Genomic DNA, 12,342 nt, shown 5'->3' on the forward strand with positions numbered 1-12,342 from the left:
ATACCCCGGATGCAGAAATGTGCGGACGGAAGTTCAATGCCACGAGGGGCGGGGCTCCACGCCTCGTGTGAGCCTGGTCCCTCCCTGCTCGCCAGGTAAAGTCGGGCGCTCAGCGGGACACTGTACTGTCCTGTGCTGGGTGGTGCTGGGCCTCCCAGAGCGGCCTGAACCCTTCTTTTTGCTTGCGTTGTTGAAGGAAGGCAAGTCTACGGATAGGAATGAGTGAGGCACAGTTCCCTGAGGATGCCATAACTTACCCGTTTCTTGTGTATTAAGTGACATCACGTGTTACCAAACTAAACCGGCTGCATTTGCCTGCGCACAACGTAAAACCAAACACCCAAGCATTGGATTTTTGTAGCAAGAAAGATGTATTGCCAAGCAGCCTTGCAAGGAGACAGAAGATGGGCTGAAGTCTGGCTCCCAATACTTGCTTCACAGCAGTAGATTTAAGGGAGAGATTTTGGAATTGGAGTTTCGGGCTGGACAGTGATTGGCTGAAACGAAGAAACGTTTAGAAAATCTCTTGGCCATGAGCTGTTGCTTCTTCATGCTGCTTCAAGGATCACATGCAGATTCAGGAGTTGGTTTAAAACAAGCTCTGGAAATCCGGGCTGTGACATCAAAGGGCCGCTCCTCGGGCTAGTAAGTCTATTTTGCACAGGCTCCAGTCAGCCATATTGGTTCCAACCTGTTTCTGGAAGTTGTATAAGCAGAGGGGATTATAGCAAACTGTTTCCTTATCGGCTGTCCTCTAGACAAGCTCAAGATTTCTGTTAGTTACTAGTTTCTTTAACCTTGTTGGGCACAGTTTCACATGTAATCAGAAAGGAACTTGGTCTTTGGAAGTTGTCAGTAAGGTCACAAAATTGTGATGCTAGAAGCAGCCGCATCTGAGATTATAGGAAAGAGATGATGTATTGGAAAAACAACAGCATCACTTTAAACATTACTCTAAATCAAGGTTTCTCAACCTTGGCACTATTGACATTTTGGGTTGGATAGTTCTTTGTTGTTGGGAGACTGCCTTGTGCATTGTGTACTCACTAAATGTCAGTACCAACCTACCCCCTCCCCACTGCACAATCAAAAATGTCAACATGTCCCTTGGGAGCAGTAGTTTTGAGAAACATTCCTTTGCATATGTGTATATATATATATATGTTTGTTTTGTTTTGAGACAGAGTCTTGCTCTGTTGCCCAGGCAGAAGTGCAATGGTGTGATCCCACTCACTGCAACCTCTGCCTCCCAGGTTCAAGCGATTCTCATGCCTCAGCCTCCTGAGTAGCTGGGATTACAGGAATGCACCCCTACACTCGGCTAATTTTTGTATTTTTAATAGAGATGGGATTTCACTATGTTGGCCAGGCTGGTCTTGAACTCCTGGCCTCATGTGATCCACCCACCTCGGCCTCCCAAAGTGCTGGGATTACAAGCGTGAGCCACCGCGCCCAGCTGAGAAACATTGCTTTAAATAATCTGTGGTGAAAGGAAGTTCCCACCACCTGCCCACTCACTTAGTACCTCTCTCACCAACCCTCTTCCCTGGGTATTTCCAAGTACAGAGGGTGGAAAGGGCTTTTCCACATTTCCCCTGTTTTGGTGGTAAACATTAGGAGCAGCCATTGGCGGTGGTTAGGCTCAGCCACCCACAGATATGGACACAGTAGTCTGACAAGCTGGGTTGCTGGGGGTTATCAGTCCAGGCTCATCTGCCTGCACTGACACCATTTCCCTATAGGAGGCAGGTGAGAGCCATTTCTGAGGAAAATCTCTGGAGACTCTCTTCCTTCCACTGAAAGTTGTGCAAAAAGATCAAGAAGACAGTGCTTTAATGGAATAAATTTCAGTGTATTCACTTGACACATTATAGTGTCTGTCCCGAAGTTTACATTACACCAAGTACTTTCCATGTGCCACATCATTTAATCCTCACAAAAACCAGGGGAAGATATTATTGCCTCCCTACAGACATAGAAACTGAGATTCCGTGTAAGGAGATTGTTAGTAAGGGACAAAGTTGGGGTTCAGATGTCAACAGTGAAATGCTTAACAAACTGTCATGCAGCCCGGCTCCACTCCCAGCAACTCTTCCTGCTCCTCTCTGACCTCACTCAGCCTCTACTGTTCCAGAAAGTCTCATTCATAGTCATGTGTTTGCAGACTTCCCAAGTTCACTGTGTTACCAAAAAGCAAGACCTGCCTTCTGCTCCATCACCCCGGCTGTCACCCAACTTGGATTCAATCCCAGCACTGACACATCACAAAATCACAAAAGTGAGCAAACCATTACCTCCCTGAGTCTCCTTTTATCTATAAAACTAGAAAAATATACTTTCCATAGGAATGTTGTTGAGAATAATAAAACATTATGTTACAAGTTCTAGTCATTGCTGATGTTTAACAGGTAACAGTGATAATTATTTGTCTTCTCATTAATGAAAAATAGATTATTAATCATAGTGGGTTGAAGGCATCTATGGGAAGTAGAGATTTGAAGATAGGCTAAAACCCAAGTAAGGCCTCTAGATTAGATAATAGTATTGTATCTATTTTAATTTCCTGCTTTCAATCACTGTGCCATGGTTATATAAGAGAAGTCTTTGTTTATAGGAAATATACACAAGAATTTAGAAGTAAAGGGACATTGTGTCTGCAACTTACTCTTACAGGGTGTGTGTGTGAGAGAGAGAGAGAGAGAGAGAAAGCAAATACAGGAATCAGGATGAAGGGTATCTGGGAATTTCTTGTATTGTTCTTGCAACTGTTCTGCAAGTACAGCATTGTGGGAATGGAAAATGCAGGGACTGGGCACTAAGGCTATGAATGAAGCCTGCATAGGAGTGTGGGTAGCAGAGTTCTCTAGTCCAGGCTCCCCTCTTGGGTGCTGGGACCTAGAAGAAAAGCCTCTCTGCAGACAGAGTTGGAGTTAACACTGTCCAAGATAAATGGCCCAGGCCCTGTAAGTTTGCCCCACTGAGCAAAACAAGTACCCACCCACTTTTGCAGCCTTGCCCAGCTCACATAAGGTGCCAGCCCTTGCTGTACAACAGAACCTTTGGGGAGCTGGGCAAAAGCCTATCAAGGATCATACCCCCAGGAAGCCCAGTCCAGGTGGGGAGCCCAGTCACACAATGGCCCTTGCCACCATACCTCATTCAGTCAGCCAAGGCCATGGCAGCTGAGCTGCCTCCATAGTTCCTACAGGAAAGGAGTGTGGAAAGGGGCCACCAATGTGGTCAGGCCTCCATGGCCTGAGTGGGTCACCAAGCGTCAGATGCACAGACTTGATGTCATCAATCAGGATCTGTCAGCAGACCCAGCCCCCAGGAACACTGCTCCTCACTACAACCCCACACCAAGGCATCCTGGGCTCGCTCTGGGTTCTCCAGGCCACAGGGAAGACAGACATAGTCTGCCATCAAAGGTTTGAGCTCTGCCACTGGCTATGAAGCAATAGGTGATGTCAGAGCAAGGGAGGGACAGGACAGGAGTATACGTGGGCAGGAAAGGATTACAGCCAAGGAAGAGAGGAAACAGGTGCCCTGATTTTGAGACTGTGCCCCAGCAGGGGCTTCCCAGAAGCTGTATTTGTCCTAAGACACCCCTCTGCAGCTGAGGGGCTAGAGATGGATATGTATCTGTGTTAGGCCATTCTTGCCTTGGTATAAAGAAATACTGGAGACTGGGTAATTTATAAAGAAAAGAGGTTTCATTGGCTCACAGTTCTGCTGGCTTTACAGGAGGCATGGTGCTGGCATCTGCTCAAACTCTGAGGAGGCCTCAGGAAACTTACAGTCATGGCAGAAGGCAAAGGGGAAGCAGGCACATCACACAGTGGAAGCAAGAGTGAGAGAGAGAGAGAGAGAGGCACTAGGAGGTGCCACACTTTTAAACAACCAGATCTCTTGTGAACTCAGAGCAAGAGCTGACTCATCACCAAGCGGATGGCCCAAGCCATTCATGAGGGATCTGCCCCCATGATTCAAACACCTCCCACCAGGCCCCACCTCCAGTATTGGGGATTGCAGTTCAGATGAGATTTGGTGAGTACATATATCCAAACCATATCAGTTATCAGTAGCCATGCTGGATGAATGCCAGGAACTTAGAATGAGGACAAATGGTCCTTTAGGCCAGCGGCTCGTCCTATCGATGGTACCCTGATAGTCGTGGGGCTGCCCCATAGAAAAAGCGAGAGGAATTCTGCAGAGCTGTCAGGGAGGGGCAGGTGGGAAGGCCTGCAGGGCAGTCCCCTGCTCCACAACCAGGTGTGCATCTCCCACATCCTTGGGGCTGTAGGCCCCACGTGAGAGCAGAAAGAAGGATGCAGAGGAAGGGCAAGAACACAAGGTGTGCCCTTGGGAAGGCTGGGCACACCAAACACAACCTAACAGACAACAGTAGTGAGCACACAGGGAAAGTCCTCACAAGGAAACCACATCATGACCTAGAGGCTGATCCTGCATCCTGCCACGTGGTGCCCAGGCCCCAGCCTATGAACCAGTGGTCCTTATTGCCACAGCGATTAGTCTATGGATAGGCACCTGATCCAAGCTTCAGTCAATCAACAGGCCAATCAACTGGCCATCAGTAGGTCATCCAATCACAGTAAAGCCCAGGACTTTCTTCGACACTTAAGAAGAGAGAAGCAAAGAAACTGGCACAGATTGGAGAGGGTCAGGAAACCCCAAGCAGGATACATACAAACTTTCGGGTAACATGGATGATTAAATATATATGTTTATGTGAACTCCCTCTCAAATATGCTCCACTATAATGACACAAGACAAAGGGCAGGGGGAGAACAACTGGAAGGTGGCGCAAATAAGAGATGCTACCAAGGGTGGTGGGGGAAAGAGGGGGACAGGTGTGAAGTTAGGAGGCAACCGGCTGAGGGGCAGGGACCAGCAGAGGGGGAGGGAGGGGCTGAAGCAGAAGTGTCGAGTGTCTGGAGGGATGGGGCCAGAAAGGCAAGGGGCATCCTGAAGAAGCTATACCTGGGGAAGGCAGCTCCCTCCCCACCTGCTCCCCAATTCATCGGCCAGGAATGCACCATCCACCCCACCCCAGGGAGGAGGATGGAGAACTTTCCTTCGAGAGCATTGAATGGTTCAGAGATTCTGCCACTCTGCGGTCCCCAACTAAACTACTCATTGTTTCAAGTAGTCCCTGTTGGGTAAACATCCCCCATTGTAACTGGACTCAGATTCCGCCGCTTGAAGGCCATATATAAGTGGTGAGGTTTGGTGGGAGGAAAAGTAGTTTTAACTAGAACCAGCAAACTAAGAAGATGGTGAATTGTTGTTCTTAGTTTGGTGAATTCTATTATCTCAAATTTTAAAATTTATCATAGGATTCTTAAAGGAAAACTTGGTATGGGAGATAGATGGGAGCGGTGCAGGCTACAGGGTCTCTGTGTCTTGATCCAATGGCTGTCTTGAGTAATCACCTATCCTGAGGTCTGGTTGGTGTTATCTTGACTTCGGCCAGATGGTCGTGGACAAATTGTTCCAACTCCCCCTAACTTGGAGGATTCCGTAGGGGTTCCATGTCTGGTTTTTGTTTTAAGATTAGCCCCTGGAATTCCCGAGTAAGCATATAGTTAGATAAGTGGGCATGGTGCAAAGGAGTGTCTAGTGGGAAAGGGAGAGAAGCAGAGTTTCAAAGTACATTTCAAGGCTACATTTTAAGACTAAAGAAAAATGCCTTAAAATGCATTTTAAAGCTGAGATGCTCAGCTACACTAGGCTCTGGCCAGTGTGCGGTGTGGCTGCCCTTGGATCAGGTGACGTTTCAATCAACTGTGGCCAGGGAGGGCAGGGCCACGTGGCAGAACCTGGGACCTCCGTGTGAGGGACTGTCTTGGCCCCTGTCCTTAGCAGGAAGCTATAGTAAGGAACCTTTAGGGAGACGTTAAGGTGGGGAGACCATACCTGCCAACCCTTTAACCTCCCCAGCCTCAGTGACCTTAGTTGGAAAGTGGTGGTAATGATACTACCACTGGCAAGGTGTGGTGGCCAAACATTCCACACTTCTGCTTCAGCCGCTCTCTCTGCACTCTGCTGTAATCCCAGCACTTTGGGAGGAAGAGGTGGGCGGAACCTGAGGTCTGGAGTTGAGACCAGCCTGGCCAACATGGTGAAACCCCATCTCTACTAAAAAGAAAATACAAAAAATTAGCCGGGTGCAGTGGCGCATGTGTGTGGTCCCAGCTACTCTCAGGTCTGAGGCCTGAAAATTGCTTGAGCCTGGGAGGTGGAGGTTCCATTGAATGGAGATCGAGCCACTGCACTCCAGTCTGGGTGACAGAGCAAGACTCTGTCTCAAAAAAATAAAATAAAATAAAATAAAAATAGTAATAATAATAATACCACTGCCTGCTGCACTGAGATTGTCTGATTAAATGACAGAATGAACGCAAAAGTACTTTGTGAATCATAAATATTTTCATCAATATTAGTTATAATGACAATTGCTCCTTCTCCTAATAAATGTATTGCCTTTCTTTAGGAATAAATCTAACGAGAAATATGTAAGTTCTATATGAGAAAAATAATGAAATTCACCTGAAGGACATAAAATAAAACCAAAATAAATGAAACAACACGTATTTCTAGATGAGAAAACTCAATATTATCAAGAGGTTAGTTCTCTAAAATGAATCCCTAAACCCACAAAGTCAATGCATTTCCAATGAAATTGTCAACAGCATCATTTTCTGAAGTGGGATGAGTAGTGCTAAGATTTATAAGAAAGATAAAAGGCACATGGCAAAGAAAATTTTGTGGAAAAAAAAATCTTATTAAGAAAACAATTTCCTGCCCCCATCAGATATTTTAAAAAACTAACATTATACAAACCAAAAGAGCGTAGTATCAGCAGAGGAATGAGATATGCAGTGTGCAAGGCAAAGCCAAGGCCAAGGCCAGGGCCTGCCTGACTTGGCAGGTGAAGTATAAGGAGTGATTTCCATATTCAGATAAGTTATTACCAACACAGACAGCAAAAGAAAGGGTAACCCAAGGTGCAGGCCCCTGGGTTCTCCTGTGCTCTAAAAAGGGTGACACTAAAGCCAAAGGTGCAAGATGCTTGCGGTGTCTTTCCTTGCTGCGGAGCCAACCCTAGACTGCAGCTGCGAGCCTCACATCTGTCCCACGAGAACCTGGAGACGATAAGGAACTCTCCTGACCCTCCCAGGGAGGTGAGAAAGGCAGTGAGATATGGCCTCCAGCAGGATCACACAGTGTTCTGACAAGACTCAGCTCTCTGTGGTTCCCAGCTTTGCCTGTGTGGCCTTTGGGTACACCTAGAAGGTGACCAGAGCAGAGCTGTTCCCTTACAATGAGAAATAATGGAATACAAACTGTGGGTGCAGCCAACATTCCAGAGCAGTGGGGAAGGGATTGCTTCCCCACCAAATAGCCATATTAGACTCTTCCCTAGCACCATACCCAAACCACCATCTCCCAGGACTCAGGAGAGCAGAAAGGAGGAATGAGAAGAAAGGCGAGGATGTGAGATGTGCCCTTAGAATGATGGCGCAACAGCACAAGCAATTGCAGAAAGACTAAAGTACTGAACAAATAGAAAACTTGGAAAAATATTAGAAGGAAATGTGGGAGAACATTTTTACAATTTGGGGATTGGAAATGGTTTTCTTAACAAGATATAAAAACCCCAAAACAAGAAAAAAAGATTGAAATTCATAAAAACTGGATACTTCTGTATGATGAAAGACACAATTAATCAAGTTGTTAGGTTTAGCAATAAACTAGGGGAGATATCATAGCATATTTAACAGACAAAGGATTGATAGATATTACAGATGAAATATAAAATGGTTTCTCCAAATCCATAGGCGGAAGATAATCCAATAGCAACATAGTTAAATAATATAAACAAATCATCCTTAGAAGAAGATATGCAATCACCAAGAAACACATGAAAAGGTGTCTAGCATTTTGCAATTCAAACAATGAGGTGACAGATCGGCAAAAAACTCATAAAGATTTATCATCTGAAGGACTGGCCAGGATAAAGCCAAACTTCTCGTGTTGGTGGAAGAAACTGGTGAAGCCATGTGAGGAGGCCACGTGGTCCTGCCTACCAAGATGTGAAATGTGTGTAGCATTTGAACTAGCCATTCAGCCTCCAGGAGCCAACCAGAAGAAACATTGACACACACTTACTCTGGTGAAATTCAAGGACTTCTGCCACAGCCTCCTTCGTAATAGTGAAAATCTGAAACTGCCTCAATGACCATCAATAGGAAGTTGATTTTAAAGTGTTACAGCACATCTGTCTGGAGAGATCGCACTGGCCACTCCTCCTCACCCCCTCTGCTGGATCTCTGAGTATAGGTGGCCTGGAGCTGGGTCCTGAGCCCTCTTTGGTCTATCCCAACACTACCCAGTATGGTAGCCACCAGTCACAGTGAACACTTGAAAAGTGGCCGATCCTAACTGAAAAGGGCCGTGAGTGGGAAATACACACCAGACCTCCGTATCTTAGGCAGAAGTACATTTTGTTCCAGACTATTGTCTGAGCCTGCCGCTAAGTTGGCTCCAGCACCCTGGCCCCCTGCTCCATCCACTCACTGGGCCTCCCTACTGCACAGGGCAACCTCTCTAGGGGTGCTTGGGCTGCGAGGGAGAGAGTGGGTGGCATCCCAGGCAGAAGCTTCTTGAGCAGGTCCAGAGGAGGAGCCAGTCCCTGTGGGCCTCTGTTCTGGCAGTTTCAAACTCAGCCAGGCTTGTGTGGGCCAGGTTTACTGTTCTGGTTCAGATTTCAAGACAATAATCAGGACAGGCCACACCAAAGCCCTCCGATGGTCCCATGGGCCTGCGCTTGAGCCACACCGAGCTGCCTGCTCCCTTTCCTCTGCTTCCAGACTCACGGGGTCCTCTGCTCCTCGGAACAGGAGTGTGGGAGACCCTGAGACACTGCCCCAGGACCTGAACAGGTGGCAAAGGCTTAACAGGCTAGCAGTCACTTCAGTGACAAGGTGATTGAGTGGTCACCATGGTGATGGGGATGGAGGCTCTTTGCCACCAGTCCCAGTTTTATGCATGGCAGCTCTAATGACAGCACGGTCAGCCCTGCTGAGTCCACTTCTGGTCACCATGACAACCACAGGCCCTCTCAGGAGCACAGTAAGCCCTGGCAGGAGAATCCCCCACTCCACACCTGGTTGGAGCAGGAAATGCCGAGTGGCGCCTGAGCCCCGGGGAAGCAGGCTAGGGCGTGAGAGACACAGTCACCTGCAGCTTAATTACTCAAAAGCTGTCCCCAGGCCACAGGAGGGAGAGGACCTTTCCTACTGAGTCTGTCTGAAGGACACTAAGTCCCACAGCTCAACAGAACCTGGAGAGAAAGCGCTAAGGACGCCACCTGAGCGCCAAGCGATGGCCCTGCCTGGAGAACATCCAGGCTCAGTGAGGAAGGGTCCAGAAGGGAATGCTTGCCGACTCGCTGGAGAACAATGAAAAGGAGGAAACTGTGACTGAACCTCAAACCCCAAACTAGCCTGAGGAGGACCACATTCTCCCGGGGACCCAGGGCGGGCCGTGACCCCTGCAGGGGAGAAGCCTTGGACATTTCTGCTTCAGAAGCCTGTTGGGGAAGGCTGAGGGGTCCCAGCTCCCTGCGCTGGCTGCTGTGCAGATGCTGGACGACAGAGCCAGGATGGAGGCCGCCAAGAAGGAGAAGGTAGCTCGCCCTCCATTGGGCATTCTGGGAGTGTTTGCTTGCCTGTCCCCAACATTCCGTGGTTTGTTTGAGCCTCAGAATCTGATTTTATGCACAGGCTCTTTTTGAGAAGGGTCTTGCCAGGGGTGCCTTCTGGGGCAGGAAGGCCCCTACTGCCTGGAAGACCCGTCCAGCTTTGGACTCTGGCCCTGCGACCTGAAAGTCAGGCTGCCAAGAAGTCCAGGCAGTGGCCTCCACTGGGGAGGGGCTCTGGAGAATTTAGAGCCCTAGATGCGGGGGTTAGGGATGTGAGGTCTTGTGAGCAAAGCCCACTACCTGATTTTAAGACAACACTCACTAGACTTGGTGACAAGTCAAAGATGCCTTGCCTTCTCGCAGGAATCACTTCGCAGGGAGCCTGAGGGCTGCTGTGGCCTGCTGAGGAGTGCAGGGCAGTTACTTTTTCCAAAAACAAAGAGAAATCCAGGCATGCTCTGAGCCAGCCCTGAGCCCAGCAGTGAGCAAGGAGAGAGCTGGAGACAGGGGACTTTGCTGTGAAACACTGGGGGGAACGTGCCTGCATCACCCCAGCTGGGGGCCCAGGCAGAGTGGGGGAGAAGGGGTAAGTGAGCAGAGCCAGTTACTTTGGGCATGCTTCCCTCTCGCCTCTGTGTGAAATGACCAAGTCAGCATAAACCCTGGGCTGGCTCTGCTTCTGGCAGAGCTAATGATGTTAGAAGGAAAACAACCAACCCAAGTGAGAGGGTGCGCAGCCAGACAGCTGGACCAGCCGAGGCCTCAACCAAGTCCCAGATCTGCCTCTCACTGGTGCTATGGCAGCAATTTGGATGAGAAATCCTGCCCAAAGGGAACCCTTCAGGCCACCCGGGGAGAAGGAAACGGCTGTCTTTGGCATGACCAGAAAAATGGCTCGGAGCTAGGGAGAGGTGGACATGTGGGCTGTGGAGATCCGGCACTTTCCCCAAACAGGGAGAGAAAGCATAGTTTGCCCATGTGTGTGCGTGCACGTGTGTGAATGTGCTATGTGTGCATGTTTGCACCTGTGCATACCTGCATGTGTACATGCATGTGCACATATGTGTGCACAGGGAATCACTTTAATAAAGGCCACAGCAGAGCTGTCCCTGAGCCCCTTGCATTCACAGTGGCATGTGAGTGAACCACCTTCTTGGGCTGGGCATCCAATCTCAGACTCTGGAGCTGCCCATGCCCCATCCTGTAACTGCTCCACGTGTGAGGGGGTGCTGGTCCTGACCAGGGCCAGCTGTGAACCCCGGAATCCTGGGAGGTCACTGACGTTCTTGTCAGGGCTAAGAGTGGAGCAAGACAATGCTTTGGGCACAACCTTTAAGGGGTCACCAGAAACATCAATCACCAAGATATATGCTATTTTAAATAATCAAAATGAATGCAAAAAAATTTATGTTGGACAAAATACCAAATTCTGAACAAAGACAGGATGAGAATCACTGATTTCTGCACTTGTCTCCACCCCATCTACCCCTCTTCTAGTGCCCAGATCGCAGGGCGCCAAGGCCCAGATGAGGGAAGCGTGGAGCTGCAATGGCCACTCCTGTCTGCTTGCTCTGGCTGCACAGAGGACTTGGTCCTTGTCTTGGGGGAACCTAGCTTGGTTTTAGGGTCATCCTAAGGATCTGATGTTTTCCAAGTGGGCTGGCTTCCCAGGCCCACCCAGGTCCAGTCCTGTGTCTCTGGGAAGTACTGCCCCTACCCCAAGCCAGTGTTTGACCTTAGAGCAATGAGCAATGCCCTCCTTGCACTTTCAGTTGTCCCAGGACGTCAGCTGTGGTTGTCTCTGTGCAGACTCCCAAGAGGAACTGTCTTCTTTCTCCTTTTGATTGCTTTGGAGGAAACTAAAGTGTTGCTGGTTTCCCTCTTACTACTTCTCTGATTGAGAGCAACCATCTTGCTGGTACCAACCTTCCAGATCTTACCTGTGGTCATTCCTTTATAATCTGCAGGAGCCTGTGGCCTCAGTCCCACGCCCAGTGACTTCTCCATGTGGGTGTCAGCTCCTTAGGGGTGAGCCCGATTGCACCACCCCCACCCCTCATAAGCCCCTTCTCACCAGCTGTGGTTGCCTGGTACCCCACCATTGCTGACTTATTCCTTTGGCATCAAGGTCCATCCCTTACTGGGTCACCACTTCTGGGTGGCCTGAAATTGGGCCCTGGGCACCCCTCTTGGGGACCTTTTGGTCTATATTTTCACTCTCACCTCACTATGGACAGATGAGTAAGTCTGGTTAACTTTGCCTGATAGATTTGGTGACCCTTTTTCAGGAAGGGGCCTGGAAAGATGAGATTCAGGTGTATTGGTCAGCTGAGGCTGCCATAAGAGAATACCATCCACTGATGGCTTAGACACAACAGAAATTTATTTCTCACTATTCTAGAGGCTGGAGGTCCAAGATCAGGTGCCAGCATGGTCAGGCTGCAGGGAGGGCTCTCTTCCTGACTTGCAGACAGCCACTTCTTGCTGTGCCCTCACATGGTGGAGAGAGAGTGGAAACAAGCTCTCTGGTGTCTCTTCTTATAAGAATGCTAATCCTATGATGGGGGCTCCCCCTCCTTACCTCATCTAAATCTAATTATTTCCCAAAGTTCCCA

At 48.8% G+C, this 12,342-nt stretch overlaps 1 protein-coding gene across 13 annotated transcripts in view; it reads left to right on the top strand.

The window, feature by feature from the left end:
* Nucleotides 1-27: 27 nt before the first annotated feature.
* The window catches only part of GCK (glucokinase), a 59,204-nt gene continuing 46,889 nt past the window's right edge, over nt 28-12,342 (top strand). For 3 of the 13 annotated variants that reach the window (XM_045387683.2, XM_074035142.1, XM_074035138.1), the window contains exon 1: nt 28-645. Coding sequence is in view for 5 of the 13 variants with exons in the window: in XM_065542036.1 (XP_065398108.1) it covers nt 9,668-9,712 (45 nt within the window). In the remaining 8 variants the exon portion in view is untranslated. Of the gene's footprint in view, nt 646-2,164; nt 2,279-3,744; nt 4,048-7,862; nt 9,713-12,342 lie in introns of those variants that run through there. The other 10 variants (XR_012432502.1, XM_074035136.1, XM_074035143.1 and 7 more) reach the window with 5 other exon arrangements.

This window comes from Macaca fascicularis, chromosome 3 (genome assembly GCF_037993035.2).
Source record: "Macaca fascicularis isolate 582-1 chromosome 3, T2T-MFA8v1.1".
Classification (NCBI taxonomy): domain Eukaryota; kingdom Metazoa; phylum Chordata; class Mammalia; order Primates; family Cercopithecidae; genus Macaca; species Macaca fascicularis.